The 23,528-nt window shown below is 38.9% G+C and overlaps 3 protein-coding genes across 5 annotated transcripts in view; 2 read left to right on the plus strand and 1 right to left on the minus strand.

The window, feature by feature from the left end:
* The first annotated feature begins 107 nt into the window (after positions 1-107).
* c21h6orf47 (chromosome 21 C6orf47 homolog) lies at positions 108-5,314 on the plus strand. Of its 2 annotated transcripts, none has more exons than XM_077743838.1 (3): positions 108-348; positions 566-1,803; positions 2,577-3,208. In XM_077743838.1, exon 2 carries the CDS (start codon positions 932-934, stop codon positions 1,796-1,798), a length of 867 nt encoding a protein of 288 aa, XP_077599964.1. In that variant the 5' UTR covers positions 108-348; positions 566-931; the 3' UTR covers positions 1,799-1,803; positions 2,577-3,208. The 2 variants fall into 2 exon arrangements, with proteins under 2 accessions (XP_077599964.1, XP_077599963.1); XM_077743837.1 differs by lacking the exon at positions 2,577-3,208 and adding an exon at positions 4,298-5,314 and having other exon boundaries at positions 109-348.
* An 8,920-nt stretch (positions 5,315-14,234) lies between these two features.
* Positions 14,235-21,367, minus strand: ppp1r11 (protein phosphatase 1, regulatory (inhibitor) subunit 11). Its single transcript, XM_077743414.1, has 3 exons — positions 21,046-21,367; positions 18,067-18,175; positions 14,235-15,582 (listed from the first exon to the last, which is right to left on the minus strand). The coding sequence occupies exons 1-3, from the start codon at positions 21,121-21,123 to the stop codon at positions 15,398-15,400; spliced, it is 372 nt and encodes a 123-aa protein (XP_077599540.1). The 5' UTR covers positions 21,124-21,367; the 3' UTR covers positions 14,235-15,397.
* A 203-nt stretch (positions 21,368-21,570) lies between these two features.
* Positions 21,571-23,528, plus strand: part of vars2 (valyl-tRNA synthetase 2, mitochondrial) — a 46,771-nt gene continuing 44,813 nt past the window's right edge. For both annotated transcript variants that reach the window (XM_077743412.1, XM_077743413.1), the window contains exons 1-3: positions 21,571-22,149; positions 22,505-22,586; positions 22,726-22,826. In XM_077743412.1, coding sequence (XP_077599538.1) covers positions 21,967-22,149; positions 22,505-22,586; positions 22,726-22,826 — 366 coding nt within the window. In that variant the 5' untranslated portion in view covers positions 21,571-21,966. The remainder of the gene's footprint in view (positions 22,150-22,504; positions 22,587-22,725; positions 22,827-23,528) is intronic.

Consider the following 23,528-nt stretch of genomic DNA (forward strand, 5'->3'; position numbering starts at 1 on the left):
TGCAGCTTGTAAATTACATTGAACCTTCGTTTCTTAAAATGATTCTATTTATGATGGAACGCTATCGATTGTAGAGTAGTGGTCAAATGGAAAGGAACGCGTGAGTTTACATTTGTTTATACCAGACGCACAAGTGCCACGGAGAAGGTTGGCAATTATTTTGAAGGAGTTGGATTCCGCCCTCATTGTTTTCTGCGCTGCATTTGCGATTTATTGTCCGGTTTTGGATTCATGATGCAGTCCTTTTAAGAATACATTGAATTTTCCGCCAGTCATTCAGACAGCCTACCAGGCATCAAGCTAACTGCCATACAAGCTAGCAGCAGCTCTCAGTCAACGTCGAGCAAGGTGATCTTTTCGAATTGATGAATATGTTAATACTATGTGGGCCCTTCTATGTTAGATATACGAAGAGGACAATGCCACGACATTGCTCTACTGCAATCGTTGTCCGAAATAGCCTCATCCAAACATCTAATGTTATATACGTGCTTGTGCGACGTTAGCATTAATGATTGCGTGGAAAAGAAATTTACGAGACTGAACATTCCCACTCTATTCACAGGTTTGCGGGGTACAACAGCGATCATAACTCGGAAAGAGTTGGACAAGCTTGAGGAACAATAACGTAGGCTTCATGACATTGACGACGTCAAATCGACGAACAGAAACGTATCCCAATATACTTCCGCATTCAATTTACCTGAGCTGCAAGTTGCGGAGCCATTATATAGGGAGACTAGCATTAACAAGTTTATCGTTTAGACGCGTTTTTTCGACGCTAAAGTTTCACAACAGTGCAGCGCAATTATATGGAGCTGCACTGGTGTCTTGTCCCGCCTGCTACTAATACATTTTTCTAATCAACTTTAATTACGACACAAACCTTTAGACAAGAGGAATTAAGCATTTTACAATTCCTAGAGGAATAATGGCATCTGTGGTAGGAAGAGCATGGGGCTGGGTGCGCTCCTGGGGTAGCAGTGGACTGCCAGATAAGACTTCATTGGGCAAAACAGAGGATAAAAAGCTTCAGCAGGCCAGTGAAAGACAAAAAGAAGAAATTACACCGGTAGAGGAAGAGTACTGTGAAGCACAGGAGAATCCACAACCCGTGGAAAATGAAGATCTCGGCGCTGGAAAACAGATGGGAGAGGAAACGGCTGTTGACCATGTTCCTAGATGGTGGAATAAATATCTTTCTACCCCTTTCTTACCCTGGACAAGAATGACACAGCCAAGTGGATTCAAGGAATCAAAACATTTTAGCAGGAACTGTGATCTGGAAATTGACGGGGACTTATCAGACTATGGGACACCTCCTCCTTCCCCGACGCCACATTCCAGGCTGCCATCTCCCTTTCGACTCTTTGTACACAGTTGGAATGTGGAATTGTTTCCAGAGCACTATGAGATCTGCTTCAACTTTCTCCGCCATCTGTTTGACCTATTCGTTGTGGGATTCCTCTGGATTGTGTCACCCCCCGTCAAGTTGATTTTAGAAATCTTTGGGATCCAGGGACCACTAAGGCTTTGGCTACATGGGATGGCCATGTTTTTTGTATCTACAGTGGGAATGGCCGGAGTCCTCTGGCTGATCCAAGAGCATCTGCCTGAGTTTGCTTTTATCTATGGTATTGTGCAAGCATTAGTGATCTCTGTTAGCCTAAAAAAGAGTGTTCTCCTTGGACTAGATGAAGAAAAGACACAACTGGAGGAGGAGAACAGAGAAAGCGAAGTGGCTGAGGAAGACAGAAAAGAATTTATTCCCACAAGTGATAAAATAAAGATGACATGAACTTGGTAAGTGGAATTATTGTTCTCCTATAAGATCACTTCAAGCAGTTTGTGATATTTAAACAAAATTACTGGATCATATCTAACATCAGCGATTACAAATGCAGTAAATCTCGAAATAACTGCCACTTTACTGTATACAGCCACTGAAATTCACACTACACAAAAATAATGCACAATCACTAGTTTGTTCTCTGTTTGCTTGGTTATCTTTGTGGTTGAATGAAAAGTGCCTTTGGTTATTATATGAGCTGATCGGTTACGTGTAATTAAGACCTTCATAGTCGATTAAAGCTTGATCTTATAAACATAACCACAAAGACTTGTGCTATTTGTTGGTTTACCATTGAATAGCAAGTGTAAAAGCTACAAAACCCATTAACAAAAATTCATTCATTCTATCCTCTAAAATATTTAACTTGAATTGCTACAAAACCCATTAACAAAAATTCATTCATTCTATCCTCTAAAATATTTAACTTGAATTGGCTTTAATGTGGCTGCCCTTTTTTATTGCTTTTGAACTATTCAAGTTATCAACCATAAAAAAGACGTGAATAGTTGCAAGAGAAAATGAGAATGGCTCAGGATTATATTAGAATTTTTGCTTATTTGGCTGCTCAAATGTTCTGATCTTCATTTTAGTCAAATAACTGTCAAGACAAACAGTCTTTGTAAACTACTATTATGAAACAAAAAACGAGTTTAGTGTTAGACGTAAAGTTTTAGCACCTGACTCCAATTCCTTAACTCTGTTTTATCCCGTCTAACAATTGGAGCATGTTCAGCATCGGAGGAGACAGACCAAGCCAGAGAGAGTGGATCCACAGATGGTTTATTCCTAACAAATACATCTATACAGAGCTTCGGGTCCCTCTCCCAAGTAATAAGCCCCCTGAGTGTGTCTATGCGCAGCGGAAGATGAGAAGAACTGTGTCCACACGCAAGTTTTCCCGGTTATAGTAATATAAAAATGAATATTCATTAGCTGATTAACAACACGATGTTGACAGATTCACGACTGTCCAAGAGTCTGTCTGTCTTTGCTCAGGATTCCCTTGTCCATTGTCCACGCATCTTGTTGGCCTTGGAGGTCAGCACCGGTCGTCTCCCTTATCAGGCTGGACTGCCTTGGAGCCTCCTGTTAATCAACCTCACAAGGATTTTGGACAAAGGGCCTGTTCTTTGTAAAGGCACAAGGAATTTGGACGCATTTGTAAAGGCCTCCTTTTAGGGGAACCTCAACAGTTGTGTGATACTAAGTTAAAACCAGTGCTCAATAATACAACAGTAACATACAAAATGAATCAGCTATACTAAAATAAATAAGCAGAATATATCTTCATTTGATAATCATACAACAGCAATATATAGAAATGATGCAGCTATAATAAAATGAATGAGTAAAACACATCATGGTCTTCATTAGATTATATGGTTAAAATATGTCATATTCTTCAATAGTTTTTATGAAAGACAACAAGTAAACCAGTGGCTTTTAACCTGTGTTCGGTGAGTCGGTCTCAGGGGTTTGGTGAATGGAGCCTTTGCCATGGAAGTCAAGACACATGGACTCATCTTGTCTATTCACAATAACATGCTCCGCTTGACCATCACTGACTGCAGATAATCACGTAACGTTGCTTGGCCAATAAGTGCTGCGAGTAATTTATATATCTTGAATTTGAATTTTTTATTTTTTTATTTTACACTAAAGTAGGGTTCGGTAAAGATGAATATGAAACTGGTGGTTTTTCGATGAATGCACAAATGAAATTGGTGGGGTTCGGTAGCTTCAACAAGGTTAAGAATTACTGATTTAAACATTCACAGTGCAGAGTGGAAAACAGAAACTTTGGGATTTGATAACTTGTTGACCCTCCTTTTGATTCAATAACCCCAACCAAACGTCTCTGACTTTCAGGATATTTTTTTTAACTCATTGATCATTCTGCGCTGTTCCCTCAGTAATCCTTACTTACTCAGAGTGGAACAGTGTTGAACTCTCCAGTTGTACAGTGTTTGCTACCATGGCCACGTCAACATCAAGGTTTTTTAAATCTTTTGGGGAACACGTTTCAGCGTGATGCAAATTATTCTTGATCACAGGGCTTCTTAGAGTGCTTCTCTGTGTGACCTGGCTCACATCATCCAAGGCTTCATGACACCAGCAAACCCATAATTGCTGTGTTCTTTTTTATAGGCCAGGGCATCTTTAACCAGCACATCCTAATTAGTCCCATTGATTGGATCCCAGGTTATCTGACTACTGGCACAAATAGCTCTTTGTAAATAGCTGATGGGTTCATTTTTCAAGTTTCTACCCTTCACTGTGATTGTTTAATATTGTGTTGAGTAAAAACATAAACATTTACTTTCTGTGTTTTGTTAGTTTAGGCAGAATGATTGTCTAGTTATGTTACTATGGTCCTGCTCAGACAGGTAATTATATCTTAGTTGTCTCCAAATCCACATTGACTAACTGCTCTTTCCTTCATAGGTGTTAAATTCTAGCTGATTGATACGTCATTATGAAGTATTGGATTTTACAGCAGCGAGAACAGCAAGATTTCTTGTCCCACCCTCTCAGGCCATTAGGCTTTAAAAATGAACTGTACATTGATTGACACGTTCACGAGAACACTATGCTTTTAATCTTTCTTGTCACCACTTGACGCCAACAGGAGGACCACCTACTACTACATAGGACATTTGAAGGCACTTGAAATGCACCCTTTGCCAAAGAATTGTGAGACATACTGCTCTAATTTGTCACCAATGATAATTTCTCAGTTTGTGGTATTTTGAATATCCCTTCAAGTTTGCTCAAAATAACAAACATTGTGCTCAAGTTTACCAAAATGTCATTTTTGTAAGAAAAGCACAAAAGCATGCAGCATAAGAGCAGACAGACTTTAAAGTCCAACTAGAACAAATTTTTACATACTAATTAATTGATGGAATTTTTTTCAACAAGTATTCAAAAATAAATTAACATTCACATAAAGCCACAACTATTGAAATTGTACAATAAACATAATTTATGTGATGTTCCTCTTCTTAGTTGAAACGAATGAAGTTAGGGAAACCAAGGATCCGGGAAAGAGCAAATGACTCAATGGCAAACAGAAGTAGACGAGTAGACTCATTGTATTTATCTTGCGACGAGTTGGAATACAAAATTAAAATCCTCATCACACCCACGTCACTGAATGGTGAGTATCTTACATTAACAACCCACGACTCTGCAAGCAAGTAACGATATGAAAAAATAATATATAATCTGAAATTATGCAAACCAAAAGTTTTTGGTGGTGCACTTTTGCGACGCCAAGACCACAAACGCTGAAAGAATGTTGTTTTTGTTTCTATATCTTTGTTAACAATGCTTTATTGGCAAAACATTTTACACTTGGTCAACGCAGTCTTTAGTAACATGTATTGATTGATATATAACAAAGTAATTTTAAAATCTCATTGTGCTTGTATTATAATACAATAAAGGCATTCAATTCAATCATCCTAACGGCTGCTCGACTTCCTCCAATGTGCTCAGTCCACTTAGTTCACCGCTCGGGTTGGCCGGAAAAAGTAGTTTTATATCGCCAGTGTTCAAGTTGGAGCAATTTCCTACACATCATGTATTAATAATATTTCTGATAATACGATTGAATTTCTAGGGGAACAAATGGAAACAAATATAAAGTCAACTTGGTTATTTCAGGCCCAAACTATTACAAAACCCATTATTACATGAACAGGCAACAAAAACCCACATCTAAATGGGAACACTTTATTTTATATTCCTTATCTTAATAGGTTTGAGAGAAAATACAATTTTCATAAACGCAATACTTAGTTTTTGAACGTTAGAGGAAACAAGTGTTACGGTAACACTTGTTTCCTCTAACGTTCAAAAACTAAGTTGTGTTTATTTAAATTGAATTTTTTCTCAAAGATATATATGAAGTAACACTTACCTCATATATATCTTACACGTGTTTCCTATTGACTACTCATTACCATTACCATATTTCATCGCATATAAGCTGTATTTGTTGCAAAAATAAATCCAGGGTATGGCTTACATGTGCACAAATTAGACGTGACATGCACGAAACTGCAAGTTGACAGACGAAATGCCATAGTGCAAGACAATGCAGACGATACGGGCATTCATTTCAAAATAGCAAAAAGATAAACAGATAAAACGCTAAACAAAATTCATTTTGATGTTTAGGAATGACATTAAAAAAAACAAATCTTGCATAAAATGTGAAAAAAATGTGTGCCTGCCATTGCTCTCACAGCGTGCTCTGAGTGGCCAGACGCGCGTAGCCTTGATACATGTCATACCAATGTCAACACATTCTAATACCTGCATAATGTGCATCTCATGCTATTATTGCACCCAGAGACTTTGTGAACACTAGACAGCTACTGACACACTTCCTGAGTGTACTGCTCACATGACTGCCTTTTTGAATGTCTACGTGCAGGCAACACCCCTTTGGAGCCCAAAAAGAAAATGATTGTACATTTGTGATTATGAAATAAAACAAAATTCTGCTTTGATTTTTTTCCCTTTTATTGCTGTTCAAAGGGACAACGATTACATTAACATGAACCATTGAAAGATTCAAGATGTTTCGAAATTAGAAGCAATATGGCCGCCACAACATCTTAAACTTCTGGTAAGAAAATTGTAATTTCTGTCTTTAAAAACCATCAGGTTCTCATCAAGATAGACTTACTCATTCTTTTTTCAATTTGAATAATTTTCTATTTTGCATTCACAAAGACAGGCATATTAACTTCCTTATGATAATGACCCAAATAATATGCAATACAGCAGACGATCCTTTCGATTCATACGGTATCTCAGAAATACCACGTGCGATTTTCCCTTCAGAGTAACACATTTGAACTCCCTATTAAAACCATTCATATGGAGGTGAAAATTGTGAATAACGGGGGGCGTCTTATACGAGAGAAATTGTAAAATTTTACGATTTTAAGGCAATTTTAAGGGTCCAGCTTATATGGTGGGCATATACGAGAAAATACAGTATTTGTTACACTTAGTTTTTCATAGTTCACTACCATTATATGCTATAACAACAATTTTTACAGGGACTTCAGTTGCTATTGTTTTCTTAATTATTGTAGTATAGTCAGTGTGTGGCTTTTTCTTGGCATTGTTAGAGGTCAATATTATATGTATCTTTTAATCAGGTTATAGATAAAGCGAAACACTTCCGATGCTCTTTGGCCAAAAACTGCTTCCAAACTGTACCACTTTTGGGGATTAAATTTCAGGGTTCCATTATAATTTTATTATTATTATGATAGTAGCGACACCCTCACTAGATGTGTTTAAATATGGGATCAAGCTGATTGTATCACAAAGAGGTATAACCACAGTTATGGTTCTCAACCATTCATGCATTTAAAAAAGTGTTTCCCTTTTCCACAATTCCACCCTTTTCCACTTTTAACTCCATAATAACAGCCTATTCAATGGTCACCTCTTGTTTTATGTTATTTCAGAGCGCACAAAAAATGAACAAAAGGCTGAAAATAATAAACTAAATTAGGATTATGTTCAATTTAATATATTTAGGATTTTACCAGATGTTACGGCTGTAAGCCTGGACACACACTATGTAGTAGGGTGTGTTGTTTCTTGTCATCTGCAGGTACATGGAGCTGTGGTTCCAACCCTGTGGCAAAGCCCTGCCCAGGCCAACACAGCTGTGACTACTTCCCCATCATCCCTCCTCAAGATTCACTTCCTGTCCGTATTTAAACCTTTTTATTTGTCAGTTTACTCTTGATTCTTGACTTTGACTCCCTTGACTGCCTGCGATTGTAAATGCTGAGGCAGTGGAGTCCTTACTTTCTTTAGAAAGCACATTGTTTAGTGTTAAGTAAATTTTGATTGCCCCAGCTGCACCCGATATTATATTGAGTATTTATGTTGACAAATTTAATGATTTTGGGTTGCATAGGGGGACTTGAGATATGTTTAGACACCCTGGGGTATACATATAGTTTGTTGCATTTATACACGTAGTTTATTCTCCTGTCTAGAGTTTGATTACATCAGTTTTGACAGTGGCACCCTTCAGCCTTATTTACTATATTTTTGTTAGTGTTCATTTGAACACCTGTCTGGGAGGGTGTTTTTTTACGATTTTTATTTGAGGGTGCCACTTTAGTATCATTTGCTTCCCCTATGTTATTCCATAGTCCAGGTTTTGGTGGACTTTGTTGTTAATGAATTACTGATGGCTACTTGCAGTGTGTGTCTGACTCATCATTGACAGAATACTTCTGCTGTGGTAGTTGCAACTCCCTGGTATATCTTACCATCACGGGGAGTCGAAACACCAGCGATGGACAATAACATGAGGAAACTTCTTAATTTTCTATACAGTTTATCCTCACAAGGGTTACAGGGAATGTAACATTTCATGCGGACACTCGTATCTAGAGGAAATTTTGAGTGTTCAAAAGGGGCTACCATGCATATTTTTGGAATGTGGGAAGAAATCGGTGTATCTGGAGAAAACCCACGCAAGCCCTGTGAGATCATAAACTCCAGAGACAAAGGTCAGAACCCACGTGATTGAACCCGCAATCTCAAAACTGAGGCAAATGTGCTAACACAGGCATGGGTAAACTACAGCCCAGGGGCCACATGCGGCCCATTAAACGTTTTAATCCCGCCCGTCGAACTTGATAATACTAAATTAATAAACCTTTATTTCCCCCTGCAATTCTAATGGTTTCCACTAGTTAGCACTGTAGATGCATTGACTTTGTTGAGGGGACGTAGAGGCCTATTTCTGCACGTTTGCACTTTACCCTCTGACCCTTCTCGGCTCATCAGCTCCTTTTTAAAGATGAGCAGACTTAAGAAAATGAATGTAGACATAAAATATTGAATGTTCAATATGGAGTGGACAAATACATATATTTTCGCTGAACGTCAATCAACTGTTTGCCTAATATGCCTTGAAACTGGTGGTTTTTAAAAGAGTATAATATTGGCTGGCACTTTGCCACAAAGCATGCTAACTATGCAGGCAACCTGTCAAGAAAAAAAGGGCAAGCTGCAGCTCTAAAGTTGGCAGCTAATTTTAAAGTCCAACAAAGTTGTTTTTCCACCATCAAACTGCCATTCAAGAGTCAAGTACCAAGGTCAGTTTTATGCTTTCATTCTAAATGGCAAAGGCCAGCAAAACACTGTCTGAGGGTGAGTTTTTAAAATAATCTATGGTGGAGACAGCAGGTATTTTGTGCCCGGAGAGCACAGACAAATTTGAGAAAATGAGTTATCATGACGGATAGTGACCCGCTGTGTGGAACTGATAGATGAAGATATCAAGAGCACAATTCAACAAGGACCCAGGAGTCTGACACTGGAGTCTCTGAAAGGAGAAACACGGGGAGAGGAATTGTTTGACCTGCTGTCATCAAAAATGTGAAGCTTGGGTTTTGACGAAATTGACAAGTCATTTCAGTTGGTGGCCTGTCCTCTGTCACAAGACCCCAAAACTGCTCCAGCAGAGCTGCAGCTCAAACGTACCTACCTTCAGCCGACCCTGTTTTTAATTAGAAGTTAAACTCTCTGAAACTAAATAACTTCCATGCTTCACAAGAAAGCAACCTTTCCAATGCGTCGGCAGACAGCGCAGAAGATGCAGCTGTCATTCGGCTCGACCTACGTGTATGGACAGACCTTTAGCATCATGAACATCAACAAAGTCAGCCATAGATCCAAGTTAACAGACAACACCTCAGATCAATTCTGAGAATTGCCACAAGAGAACTAAATCCAGACTTTGATGCGATGGCTAGAAATGGAGACCAACAACACTTCCAATTAAAATTGAAAGTGTCTCCATGATGACCACGTTCTCCGAATAAACAGTCCGCGGTAATCCATATGTAATTCCATTCCACAGAATGACTTGATGCCACGATTTCATCCCTGCACTGGTCATTGATGTATTTTGGCACCGTGGACACATTGAATAGAAGAAGCAGGAGAAGTACAGCTGCATCTGCTATCATTTTTTTGAAAAAAATAGAATTAAAAAAAAAAGACAACCAGGAAGAGAGTGATGGTGATAACCTTAACGATTATAGAACTTTCCATGCTTTCAAAGAGAAATGGTTAGTCATTTTAAAAAAGGCATCTTTTATTAATTAGATTTTTAGTGTTCCAAAGTCAGATATTTGGTTCTAATACTTTTCTTCATTTTCATTTGTTAAACGATCGTGCCGCGACATCGTGGCGTGACCGGGGAAGTTAGACGCATTCGCGGGGACGCAGGACAGAACGACGTGTCACGCAAGAAGTTATCCATGGACATACACAGACGATCCGACAGTGACCGCCACTTACCGTGGCACTTAAATACCCACCACAGGAAGTAATTGAGGATTGTTTACAGCTGCTCTGACCTGACGGCAGGCCAGGAGGGGCAAACGAGCCGCTCCTGACAATCTGAAATTTAAGCACATGTTTTCTCCATATCCCAAGATGTGTATTTTTTTTCCAATGGGTTGAGATTACCAAAACAATCTATCCATCTGCTCCTGGTCTGGCCTCTTTGTCAAATGTTAGAACCCATTGTGGCCCGCGAATCAAAAAGTTTCATCTTTGAAAATTGGTAAAAGGCAGCAGTGCTCACTGAAAGCACTCAGTCCAAATTGATGCGATGTCGTGGCACTGAAACATGATGATTCATTGACAGCCATCCCAGCGACAACATTATTACAATACAAAAATCATAGCGCAGGACCCAAGACCTCCTCCAGCTATTCAAATCCTTTTCTTTGGTGCTTGTTGTCTCTACTGAAATTAACTATCTGTTAAAATTTGCAATGGAATTCTATAGCAAATGACTTGAAAAATGATGACAAACAATATTTAGGACACAAATCCATCAGTAAGGGCTTAAAAATGAAATTAAATACAATTTAGTCTTACCTTCTCAGCATCCTTGGCGGACTCAAAAAAATCTCTGAAGAAAAGAGGTAACATCCAGAATGTGCTGCACAAAAGCTATTTTCTAGTAGTCGAGCGACTGTTTTGTCATTCTGTCAACATGTACTATCTCGCGCAGCACTAGAAATTTAGACAAGTTCTTGTTGTGATCTCACAACCAGAATTCAGGAAGTGGGCGTTCCCTGATGATATGCTCTGGGTCGAATAAATAAGAAACAGTAAATAAATTTTGCTGTATTGATCATACTTTATAAAATACACTATTATAACTGTATTATTTATTTTATTATTTTTTAAAAAGGCAACCCAATGGTGCAGGGGTTTTTCCACCTGTCTTTGGTGCGGGCAGTCTGGGTATGATTCCCACTCGGTAGCACTGTGAATGTGAGAGCAAGTCATTGGTTTTCCGTCTCTCTTTGTGCCTTACGACCGACCAACGACCAGTCTAGTGTGTAATCTGCCTTTTGCCCGAAGACAGCTGCGTTAGGCTCCAGCAACCCCTGCAAACTTTTTGAGGATGGGCGGTATGGAAGATGAATGAATGGGAAAAAAAGTTTTGAAAATTTAGATGTAAAGGAACCGGTCAATAGGGTTACCATTTCTTATGAACTGATTATTATGTAAATTTAGTTTGATTGGACAACTGTATAAATAATACACGTTTAATTTTTCCTGCATTCATTTTCTGAGCCGCTTACCCTCACAGGGTTCGCGGGAGGTGCTGGAGCCTATCCCAGCCAACTATGGGAACCAGGCAAGGGAAACCCTGAATCGGTAGCAAGCCAATCGCAGGGCACAAGGAGACGGACAACCAATTGTGAACACAAGCATACATACCTAGGGCAATTTTGAGTGCTCAACCAGTCGACCATGCATGTCTTTGGGATGTAAGAGTAAATCGGAGTAACCGGAGAAAACCCACGTGAGCCTGGGTAAAACATGGCATCGAACATTAGCAGCAGCATTGTGTTTAATATCCTTACTTTGATCCTTCTTCACTTTTACGGCTTTACTACATCGCAGATTTTTTCTGCAGTATAAGAAAAAACAAAAATGTGAAAATCCACGATGAAACTCCGATGGTAGCAATCCTCTTTGCAGTGGCCTCGGCGGTAGAGATCCTCTTGGCGGGGGCCCCGACGGCAGTGATCCTCTTGGCGGAGGCCCCGACAGCGGCGATCCTTTTGGCAGGGGACCCGACGGGGGCATTCCTTTTGGCAGGGGAGCAGACGGGGGCATTCCTTTTGGCATGGACCTTGAGGCCGAGGACGGAGACTCTGGGCAACGGCGAGGACTTTGAGGCCAAGGGCAGAGACCCTCTCGGGGAAGGCGACAATAGGCCTGAGGGCGTAAGCTCTCTCGCCGAAGGCGACAACGAGGCTGATGGCGTAGACCCCCTCGGCAGTGGCAACGGCGACAACGAGGGCGGACACCCCCTCGGCGATGACTTTGATGATCACCCTTCATGCGAGGCGACCTGCGAAGATGCCACGATTTTGGGTGAGTCACTTTGGCACTTTGCCGCCGCGCAGGTCAGGAGACCGTTCAGGTGGAGGCGGCCTGCGACAATGCCGTAGCCTCTCCAGAGACTGTCCAGGGCAAGATGCCTGGCTACTGCCAAACGGGGCTCCCCGGACGAGCAGGCAAGGCGCCTCCTCGCGTGCCGGTCATGAGGACTTCCTGACGGGACAGCTTGCCGCCTCCTTGTGGGCCGAATGGGACGACGCGCTGGCGGGCCAGCTCGCCGATTCTTAGCGGGTCGGCCAGGACAACCCTTTGACGGGCTGACTCGCCGCTTTTTCGCAAGCCGGGCGCGACGATCCCCTGAAGGGCCAGCTCGATAATTAAGGTTTTTTTCTCTTTTGGGTTTTGGACATTTGGGGGTTGTTTTTGTTTTCTTTCCCCTTTGGACAGCACGTTTGACTTCCTCCGGGGCCCCCTAGCACCCTCCCTGGTTTTCTATTGGTGTTGGATTTTGGGATGTCTGGGATTCGTCCCTTAAGGGGGCAGGGCTCCTGTCACGTTTTGTTGGGGTTTTGGTTGGATGTGTGCGCGTTTTGCCTAGTGTGTGGTGTCTGGGTGATTTTGCGTTTCGCTTCATGTCCCTTGAGATCCCCTTCTCTTATGTGGCCAGGTGTGTGTGATTGGTAATCAGCCCTCATGTGTGCATTTAAGTGTCTGAAATGTCTAGTGTGGGAGTATTACCTAGTGTTTCGTTTGGGCTCATTCAAGTAAGTCATGTTTTTGCCTCTTCTTTAGTGTGCATCCTCTCCACTCAGTTTTGTTTTTGATATCATTGTCCCAGTTTTTGTACTGAAAACTTTGCATTAAAATCCTGAATTGTGCACCAACATGTCCGTTGCCTTTTTTCCTGCTTGTTGCATTCTGGGTTCAACTTTGCCACGCCCCGCCGGGGTATCATGACTAATTCTCAATTATTCCAATATATTTCAACTCGTCCTGGGTTCAGGTCCAGATCAGTTCACCCGTGTGGAGTTTGCATGTTCTGATGCAGTGTGAATGCTCATTGCAGACCAAGGATCAGTAGGCAAAGAAGATAGTGAGGAACAGCTAATCATTTAGCATGGTTAGCAAGAGCAGCAACAGAGAATGAAAGTAAGGACTATAACATATATGATCACATATTGCACGGCAACTTTTGGTTTGAAGGCATATTTATAAAAATGAAGATGCCTTGTCAAAATATCTACAGCTTTTATAATAATTATTTCCATAGTGTAAGGAGGGAGCTGTATTTATTGCCCAACAGAGAAAAATATACTTTTAAAATAATCATATATATTTCTTTAAAGTAAGGTAATGTACTTACTGTCATAACGATTAAAGAAATTAATTTATTTATTCACAAAAGTTTGAAGTTTCAGATTTCATAGTCAAAATGTGTTATTGTAATAATAAAGTAAGGAATGTTATCGAGGTAACAATTTGTCATATCGCCCAGGCCAAGTAAATTATGACAACCGATCGTGTTCTTCTCTACTCTGCATTGTATAAAATCTGAGAGTCATCTTCCATGTTTGTAACTGGTTAAATACATAAAAACAGCAAGGCTCCAGGAAGACAGCATCACTGTCTTTTGGCCTGACTGTAGGAGTGTTGAGCAAGAGTTGTTTTTCATTTAACAATAACAATATAACATAGTAGTTCCATAAAAAAAAGTGGTAGGTCGTGTCGGACGAGTTACGTGAAGATTTAGAATAGATTGTCAGTGCCTTGGCCAAAGTGTCGGCGAGCACTGTAGTTTGAGCTTTCGTGAAAGCTGGAATGACTATCACAAAACCCTATGGGGACAACTCTGACCCTGATAATGAGATGTAACCCAGCATTGTTGCCGAACTCGCCCACTTTGCCGAACTTTTAATGTCGGATACAGAAGATGGACTTTGACAGGTGATAAATGATTTGCATTTATTACTGTGAATATGCATTACATCAATAAAACACAGTTTTGCTCCTGTTGCCGTTTTTTGTCATTTGTCTTTAGTTTGGGTAATTTACAAATATGTTATGTTGAGCAAGATTGCCATTGCATTTTCATCAAAATCATACCAGTCTCATTAAATAAAAAAGTGAATGAAAAAGAAATGATGAAATTTCCGGACTAATCTTGTGCCTTATATTGTATATGATAGTCTACTTTGCTCAGGGGTGGAGAATTGTTCTCAAATGAAAAATGGCAAAATAAAAAATTAATTAATTCTTTGTCAATGATTTTAAGAGAAATTGATGTTAAACATATAAATGTCACTAAAAATCTTTGAAAGTCCTTTCTCAGGTATATTTTCTGGAAAATTGCAGAATAAAAAAATCCAAATTACAACTTTAGGTTGGTTATTCATCTCTGGTTTTGTTTCAACAAAACATTTTATTTATAATATCACTATTTAAGACTGTACTCACCTTTGTTTAGAATAATAAACGGCAAAATAATTCAGCACAAAACACATGATTTTAATCCAAGAACTATTGTTTTCTTTTAGGTTGAAACATACCAAAATACTTCCAGAAATGTGTGCCATTCAGAAGGTTAAATCAAATAATGTCGTAAATCTTTATAAAACAAAACCACAATTTCGGCAAAAAAAAAAAACAGACGCCTTGCACTAATGACTGGATCGCAAAATGTACATTATGAAGCAAAACACAACCTCACTGCAATTTTAACAAATATTTTTGTCAGGCCTGATTTTCAAATAATGATTAAGTGCCCCTAATTTGTAACAGAGAATATGTTCCAGTGTGGACTTAATGTTGAGTTTTGCCCTCCCTTAATAGGTTCTCTAAAATTACGATTCATTTTATTTTTTAAAACAATAATAAACAAAATAAAATAATACTAATAAAATTGTGAAATACAGGAGCCTTTCTATGTAGCCATAGATGGTGGAATAGAGAGCGCAGGTACATATCTGTAAACCCGGGTACTTATGGTTGAAGTCGCATGAACAAAAGTTAGCCTGAAGTTTGTCTTGGCACTAAACTGTAGGCCTGTACCTTTTGCTGTGATGGATAACTACATCCATCCATTCAAATACCCTGTAAAACATGTAAGGCTACCTAATGAGCATGTGACCTTCCAGACTTTGGGGGTGCTGTAGGTCCTCTGCCCCCTCCCTGTCCGTGATCCCGCCGTCCATGGCCCAGGATACAGTGTGCACTTCCACACCCTTCGTTGTCATCATCTCCTTCACTCTCGGAGGATGACTCGCCAAACTGTCGAGGTTTCTCATAAATACAGCAGCCTGAAACACAATTATACAGTATCACCGCATGACAAACCATGCTGGAGATTCTTGCACTCCTCCAAAGTGTGACAAATCCCAGGATGTCGAGTTCTCTGGGTAAATGTACATTTCTTGACTTTAAAATTGTGTTCGCTCATTAAGAGGGACCTACAGGAATTTTCTCGAGCACCCCTGAGTAAACTTGAGTTTTTGCCTCTGCCTTGACAAGTGACTTAGTTTTTTTCCAAACCCTGTGAAGAGTAACTGATGATGATATTTGTATTCTAACACCTGAAAAGGAGGGATATAAATTGAACTGTAACTTGTTATTCCAAATGAATGTTGTTATCTGTAACTTGTTATTCCAAATGAATGTAGTTATCTGTAACTTGTTATTCCAAATGAATGTTGTTATCTGTAACTTGTTATTCCAAATGAATGTTGTTATCTGTAACTTGTTATTCTAAATGAATGCCTTTATATCGAACTTGTTATTCTAAATGAATGTTATCTGTAACTTGTTATTCTAAATGAATGTTATCTGTAACTTGTTATTCTAAATGAATGTTATCTGTAACTTGTTATTCTAAATGAATGTTATCTGTAACTTGTTCTTCTAAATGACTGTTGTTATCTGTAACTTGTTATTCTAAATGAATGTTGTTATCTGTAACTTGTTATTCTAAATGAATGTTATCTGTAACTTGTTATTCTAAATGAATGTTATCTGTAACTTGTTCTTCTAAATGACTGTTGTTATCTGTAACTTGTTATTCTAAATGAATGTTGTTATCTGTAACTTGTTATTCTAAATCAATTGTTATTTGTAACTTGATATTCCAAATGAATGTTACCAGTAACGGGCCGTATATGGCCCGCGGTTGATAAAACTTCGGCCACCTCGTTGAAGAACCACACACACACACACGACCAGGGGCGGGGCGAGCGTGTCGGCAAAATGTACTTTGGCTAAATAGTCAGTCGGCCAATTAGTCGTTCAGCTAATTCTACGTTCGGCCAGATGCCCCTTCGGCGGGTTGGCCTTCGGCCAGACGTCAGTCGGCTAAATGTCTTTCGGCAAGTAGACCGAGAGACATTGATAAGCAGAGTTACCACTGTACAGTGATTTGCAAATCATGTCCAAGCTATATTTGAAAAGTAATTTAGGGACGTATTAATGTTTTTTTTCTAAATGCATGAAATCTATTTGAAAAGTATTGAAAACATGCGCTCAGACAGAGTACTGAAAATCTGAGTTCTGGGCAGAAACTTTTATTATCTGATTTTTTAAGTTTATGTTTTAGGTGGCGTTTAAAACGCCAGCGGTTGACCTCACGATTTGAAACCCACAGTTGTCAGTATTCTGTCCTCCTCCTACCTCCATATGGGTGAGCTGCTTTTCCATTCTAACACAAAATAATACAAAAACCCCTTTTAATATATGAATATTTCCCGAATCCCACAATGCAACAACACCAAAGTGTCAGAAGTGGGATAAATATATGTTCAAAACTGCAAAAGGAGAAAGTGAAAAATTAGTTTTCTTTTCACTCCATGGTCCACAGATGGGGCAGACCAATTTGTTCGGTGCTCGAAAGTTTGGTCCGGTCACGACTTGTTCGATAACAATGGGGATTGAAACTCATCTCATTTTCACTGAGACTGTTTTACGGTTTTCTCACATGCTTGCAACCATCGAACATAGCCCCATCGTTGCTAGTGAGTGACTAAGAAATTCCGTGAAGCTCCATTTATCATAATCATGTCACTCATCAGTTCGTAACGAGCTTGTTCAATTATGGGACTTATTAGAGGTTAAGTGGAGTGGGCATTAGCAAAGATGGAGTTCTTAAGCAGATGAGTAATCAGAGGAGCAGTTTTGGTTGATGAAGAAATGTCAAATGGGAAACTTCAGTCAAGGAAAGCCAACGGCCAGGAACAGTTTGTATCGCAGACAAAATGACACTGAATTTTTGGAGACTGGTCCTTAAATACATCCAGCAGAGCAATTTGTAACAATTTGCGGATGATGGTGATTAGGAGTAATTAGCTTGCAGATAAGTGGAATGGAGGGAATTTCCATAATAGTGGAGGAGAAAACAGAATAATGACAGTAATATTATCATGATTTTATATCTATATCTATATATCTATCTATATATCTATCTATCTATATATCTATATATATATATATATATATATATATATATATATATATATATATATATATATATATATATATATATATATATATATATATATATATATATATATATATATATATATATATATATATATATATATATATATATATATATATATATATATATATATATATATATATATATATATATATATATATATATATATATATATATATATATATATATATATATATATATATATATATAAATAATCATGATAATATTACTGTCATTATTCTGTTTTCTCCTCCACTATTATTATTATGCAAAAATACTAGGTTAAGGGAGAGCTACTTACATTTTGAAGATCTCCTCCCCAAGTGCTCGTTGTCAACTGTGTCACTGGACCATTCCACCTTTTTTTCGGTTTTCCTCTTTCTTAATTTGATTGTTAAACTGCGTCCTTCCTGAGAACATAGATATATTATTTGATTTCACCTTGATTGGTGATGTTGGTCAAGACTCCTTCATAAATATAATTCATAGGAATTCGAAAACATTTTAAACCCTTTTTTTGAAGGACATTTATGGTACACCATTGCATCATTTCTTGCATTATAAGCTTCCTCTTTTGAATTGGGAGTACTGAATGACACTTCAGAGCAGCTATTTTTCAGATTTTGTTCACATGTAAAAAAACTGCAGTTCAAATTGTGTTTTCACAAATATTTAAAGTTTACATATCCAAGTTTTATTTATATATCCAAAAGTTTTATTTAAATGTTGATAACTCTTCTGTTGAAAGATTATAATTTAAATATTTTTTTCCTCCCTATTTGACTCGTGTGAATGATGAATTCTTGAATTCAATTCGCATATTTTTTTTGTGCTTAAATTATTTAAAAAAATTCCACTGACACTGCTTTTCAGGTTACTGACTGTTTGATTTGTGTACCGTATTTTCACAACTATAAGGAGCATCATATTTTTAGCCGCAGTGTCAATAACGACTGTTATTCCTGTATTTTACACACAAGGGATGCACCGTTTTTTTAAACGCAGCCAGGCATGGCATATATATATTATATATGGATGAATATCGAACCGCAATAGCGAAATACCAAATACGGAAGCAGCCCCAGACGTTATTTCCGGTGTGCAGTGACTGCTGGGATACAAAGTTATTTTGTCAATACACCCAGGATGACGGCGTACACACTAATTTCGTGCTACATGCACCAAATGCACAGTGCAACGGTGCACGGTGCAACCACACGCTAAAAACACGTTATTAAAAAGGCAACGGAAGCAAAACTGAGTTCGGCTGTACTTTATTTAGCCATTTTACAGTGTACTCAGGTCACCATCACCCACAAAACCATCAAAGTCTTCATTTTTTTGTGTCCAAATTAAACAATTGCCCAAATGAGTCTTCCAAAACGCCCCGTCACCTCTCCACTGCTCTCATGCTGCTCGCATCTTTGCTTTGAGAGTCCAGTTGATGCCGATGTCCAGCGGTTGTAGTATATAATATATACATGTAGTTCGCAGTCTAGCTTTGAATGCTCTGTTCACGCCAAAATCTAGCGGCAGGATTTATTTTGTAAATACAGCCGAAATGACGGCGAGCACCAAATTATTGTAATCGCCGTCATACTGGGTGTATTGACAAAAGAACACTATATCCCAGCAGTCACTGCGCACGTGAAATAGAGTATGGGGCTGCTTGGCGTAGTTGTTGCTGTTGCAGTTCGATATTCATGCATATATAATATATGTATATAGTTTGCAGTTGAGCTTTGAATGCTCTGTCGACGCCAAAATCTGGTGGCAGGATTTCTTTGGTAAATAAAACCGAAATGACGGCGAGCACCAAATTAGTGTGCTCACCGTCATACTGGGTGTATTGACAAAGGTGCTCAGACATTTGGTCGATGGTCTTTGATCGCCGGTCTTTTGGTCGCCGTTAGGATTAGAGTTGTCAAATGTACTTAGATATTAAACCCTAACCCTAAAACTAAAACCCTATAGCCCTAACCCTAACGGCGACCAAAAGACCGGCGACCAACGGGGACCAAAAGAGCGATGACCAAAAGACCAGCGGCCAAAAGTCCGGCCACGATTGTCAAAAAAAAGTATATCCCGGCAGTCACTGCGCAGTACTTTTTCTACGGGAAAATAGTAGATTCGGGGGGGCTGCTTGCAATAGTTGTCCAATCGATTGATTGATTTTATTTTATTGTGATAAAATGTTTAGTATTGGTCCAAATATAAAGCGCACTGGCTTATAAGGCTACCTGTCTATTTTGGAGAAAATTTAAGACTTTTATGTGTGCCTTATAGTCGTGAAAATACGGTAATTTTGCGCTGAATTCATGAAGGAAACCGAAAATACCAAGGTTTACCGCGAGATAGATAGGGAGAGACTTTTTGCATGGCAACGCGCTCATGACATAAACAAATTTAAATGTACTTGGATTATGATACACACTCAAAAACAAATTTAATCTAATCTTTCACTAAATTTAATTATAATTTTGTTTAAAATGTTCATACCTTTCTTCTCCCGGGTTGGCTCTATTTGCCCTGCCTCCACCCTGAATTTCATCTGCAGTTTTTAAAAGGAACCTATTGAGGGTCGATTGCTTTTGACTTCCCTTCAAAATATTCCGAAAATGTTCATAAATGGCCTCACAATAGGATAACGCACCACCACTTGCCTTCGGGTAGTAGTATACTCCTCTTGTGTTGGTGACCAAACTCCGCCCATTGCCAATAGAGACATTTACACGAGGGAGTTGCGGCGAGATGTTCTCATAAACAGCCTCTCGCATACCCGGACGACTGCATCGGAAACCATCTCGTGTGCTCGTATGTCAAATTTGTCTCGTATCTCAAGGCAAAATTTTGCTCGGAATTTCCCTCGTATCTCAAATTTCTCGTATGTTGGGACACTTGTATATCAAGGTATTACTGGATTGAAGTTTCTTAGCCAAAGTCAGAGCCGAAAAATGATATATATGTCTCCGATTTAAAAAAAAAAAAATGCACAATTACCACCCAAAAATACCAGTGTTTGATCTTATCTGCATATATTTAATTTAACAAAATCATGTTGACTGCTCACATCAGCATGCCCTAATAAAAAGTGTTTGTCTTAATCCTGGTAAATTTGCTCATGAAATAACCAAATTGACATGGTAATACACAGCATTTCATACGTTCGTGTTAGGTTACGTTCATGAGGGGCCTTTTGGACAACTGGAATGTTTATAAGCTATATAAAGACCATTCGTCAGAAACTACAAATCATCACGACAACCATTTAGTAGTTTACCTGCTGAGGGGGTGGCGGTGTGCTTGTTTGAACAGTCTCCGTTATCGTTTCACTTGACGTCCCAGGAACCTCCGCCATCCGTGGAGCTTAATTGCTAGCGCACACGTTAGCCAACTTTAAGTAAGGTTTCCAAAAATTGCGAGCTGCAGCGTTCACCCAAAGGCATCAATAAGAACCAACTTTCATAAATGAAACCAAAGACAAAATCGTAGACTTAAGTTGGGCCAGATATGTCGAGCACCGTGACGGAATGGGTTGTGGTCACTCGAAAAGTCAAGTTACAACAATGTACAGGGGTTAGCTTGTATTGGGACGGAAGTGCATCACCGTTCTACGAAATTGCGTTCTAGTTTTGAATATAATAGCTTGCGATGTGGCGCGCATGAAACAATGGAAGCATAATAAAATGGCTGTTTTATTCATAACCCCTGCAAATATTTTGATTTAGTCGCGCTATTGACATGGTACACTAGAAATCTTTTATTTTGGTATGCACAAGATTGTGTATTTCCGATTTGTACTTTTCAATGTCGGAGGATATTTGTGGACGGACAACATGGACTGTATTCCTGTTGTTACCCAGAATGGACCGTCTTCAAAAATTAGCATGCTGACATAAAGCATCAATAATATTATGTAGCGTACCAAATCATTTTAAAATGTATGTTGAGCGCGGGCGTTTCGCAATTAAAAGTTGCTAAATCGTTGATGAGTAATCGTGAAGAAATGCGGACATCACTAAGAAAACAAATTTAAAGGTCGTTGAAGGTGTTCTCAACAACATGAAAGTGATAGATCCTATTAATCGTGGATTTTGCTCTATATTTTTAGAAGTGATATCATTCATTAGGATAACATGCCTTTTTAGTGTATTTTAATACACATTATTTCCCGAGTGCGCGTGGAAACTGGCCATTCAAAATGTGGAGGCTATATGTTGTTCTCAAGCGCACATGGGAAGAATCTGTCAGATTCTGTTCCAGCAATTCCTTCAAGCCTTCAAAAATATCTGAGTCCAAGTCTATTTGTCAATCTCGTCTTCAAATTGAAAAGCAGAAGCGAAAAAAACTGAAGGAAAACATGATGCTAGTCCCTCAACAAATTGTGAGTAGTAATTATATTAATGTGTTTTCATTTCTGAGCTCTGAGAACGAAAAAAAAAATTACCAAAGAAAAATTATTCACACATTAATATCCACATTGAAACCGCCATGTGAAGCGTAGGTTCACTCGCTTGACTTGGGTGCGGGCAGGCGCAGGCTCGTTCCCTTGGTGGCGATATGATTGTGATGCGTATTGTCGTTTATCTCTCTGTGTGCCCCACGGCTGACTGGCGACCAGTCTTGGGTGTCGTCTGCCTTTCGCGCGAAGTCAGCTGGGTTAAGGTCCAGGAACCCCTGCAACCCTTTCGCGTATGCACGGTACGGAAGATGAATGAATGAGTGACGTTTGATTTCAGACTGCTGAAGCAGATGCCATCAAATGGAGGGATAAGGAACGAATCCACTACACTACGCACACACCACCAGGAGCAAAGAAAGGTAAGGGTGAAAAAGTAAGGATTTTTTTTTGTTTAGACAAAATTACACCCCCCACCCCTCGTAATTGTTTTCTGTGTCGATGTTGTCACTTTCTGCAGAATTCAAATTGATTTGATTATATATGAACGTGTTTTTGCAGACACAAACCTTCCATTCCCAACTGCATACTGCCCAGATTATGTGGAATCCAGATGGTATGAGTGGTGGGAGAAGGAAGGATTTTTCACCCCTGAGCACCATGTGAGAGATTGACACTGATTCTGCATTGTACTTTATATTTTTTATTTAATCACAAAATTTGCAGTCAAACAACCTTTGATTCTTGCATCACAAATACGAACAAGTTAGAATTTTATATCAACCTACTTTGCATGTTTTGGATGTCAGTTAATTGAAATAATTACAAAAAAACACAATAAGTAACATGCAGGCGTGGGGAAAAACATGCTACCGGTTCACCCCATGCACCAGGTATGGCTGCATCACATTTGATATTAGCCTGTTGTATTTTAAGACACTAATATAAAGTTAATGCGTCCTCTGAATAATTATCAAAATTGATTTAAAAAAATAAAACACAAAGTCGTACCTTTACTTACAAAATTAATTTGTTCCAGAACTTTTTTAGTAATTTGAAAATTTGTAATTAGAGCAGTACTTTATATGTAAATGGTCTAATAAATTCCACGGTCCTCACAAAACTACCAACTAAACCTTTAAAAATTTATCAAAATTTTGTAGGAAATGTGTGAAAACAAACTAAAATGAGAGAAAATTATCGGACAATTATTTAATAAGCCTTTCAAATGAATAATAAACATTCAAAATCTATTTGCATTGAAGCGCAGGTGCAAACGTATCAGGAAGGTAACCGTGGCAACAGAGATAGAGCGAACAATCATGCACACACATCTAATAAACATAGAATAAATAATTAAAAAC

The sequence above is a fragment of the Stigmatopora nigra genome, chromosome 21 (genome assembly GCF_051989575.1).
Source record: "Stigmatopora nigra isolate UIUO_SnigA chromosome 21, RoL_Snig_1.1, whole genome shotgun sequence".
Classification (NCBI taxonomy): Eukaryota; Metazoa; Chordata; class Actinopteri; order Syngnathiformes; family Syngnathidae; genus Stigmatopora; species Stigmatopora nigra.

Bases quoted from the DNA above. Each gene is read 5' to 3' on its own strand.
- c21h6orf47 (XM_077743838.1), top strand. From the start codon at position 932: ATGGCATCTGTGGTAGGAAGAGCATGGGGCTGGGTGCGCTCCTGGGGT.
- ppp1r11 (XM_077743414.1), bottom strand. From the start codon at position 21,123: ATGGCGGAGGTTCCTGGGACGTCAAGTGAAACGATAACGGAGACTGTT. The intron at 18,176-21,045 runs GTAAACTACTAA...CTATGTTCTCAG, and splicing joins CACCGCCACCCCCTCAGCAG to GAAGGACGCAGTTTAACAAT. The intron at 15,583-18,066 runs GTAAGTAGCTCT...ATTGTGTTTCAG, and splicing joins GGGGAGGAGATCTTCAAAAT to GCTGCTGTATTTATGAGAAA.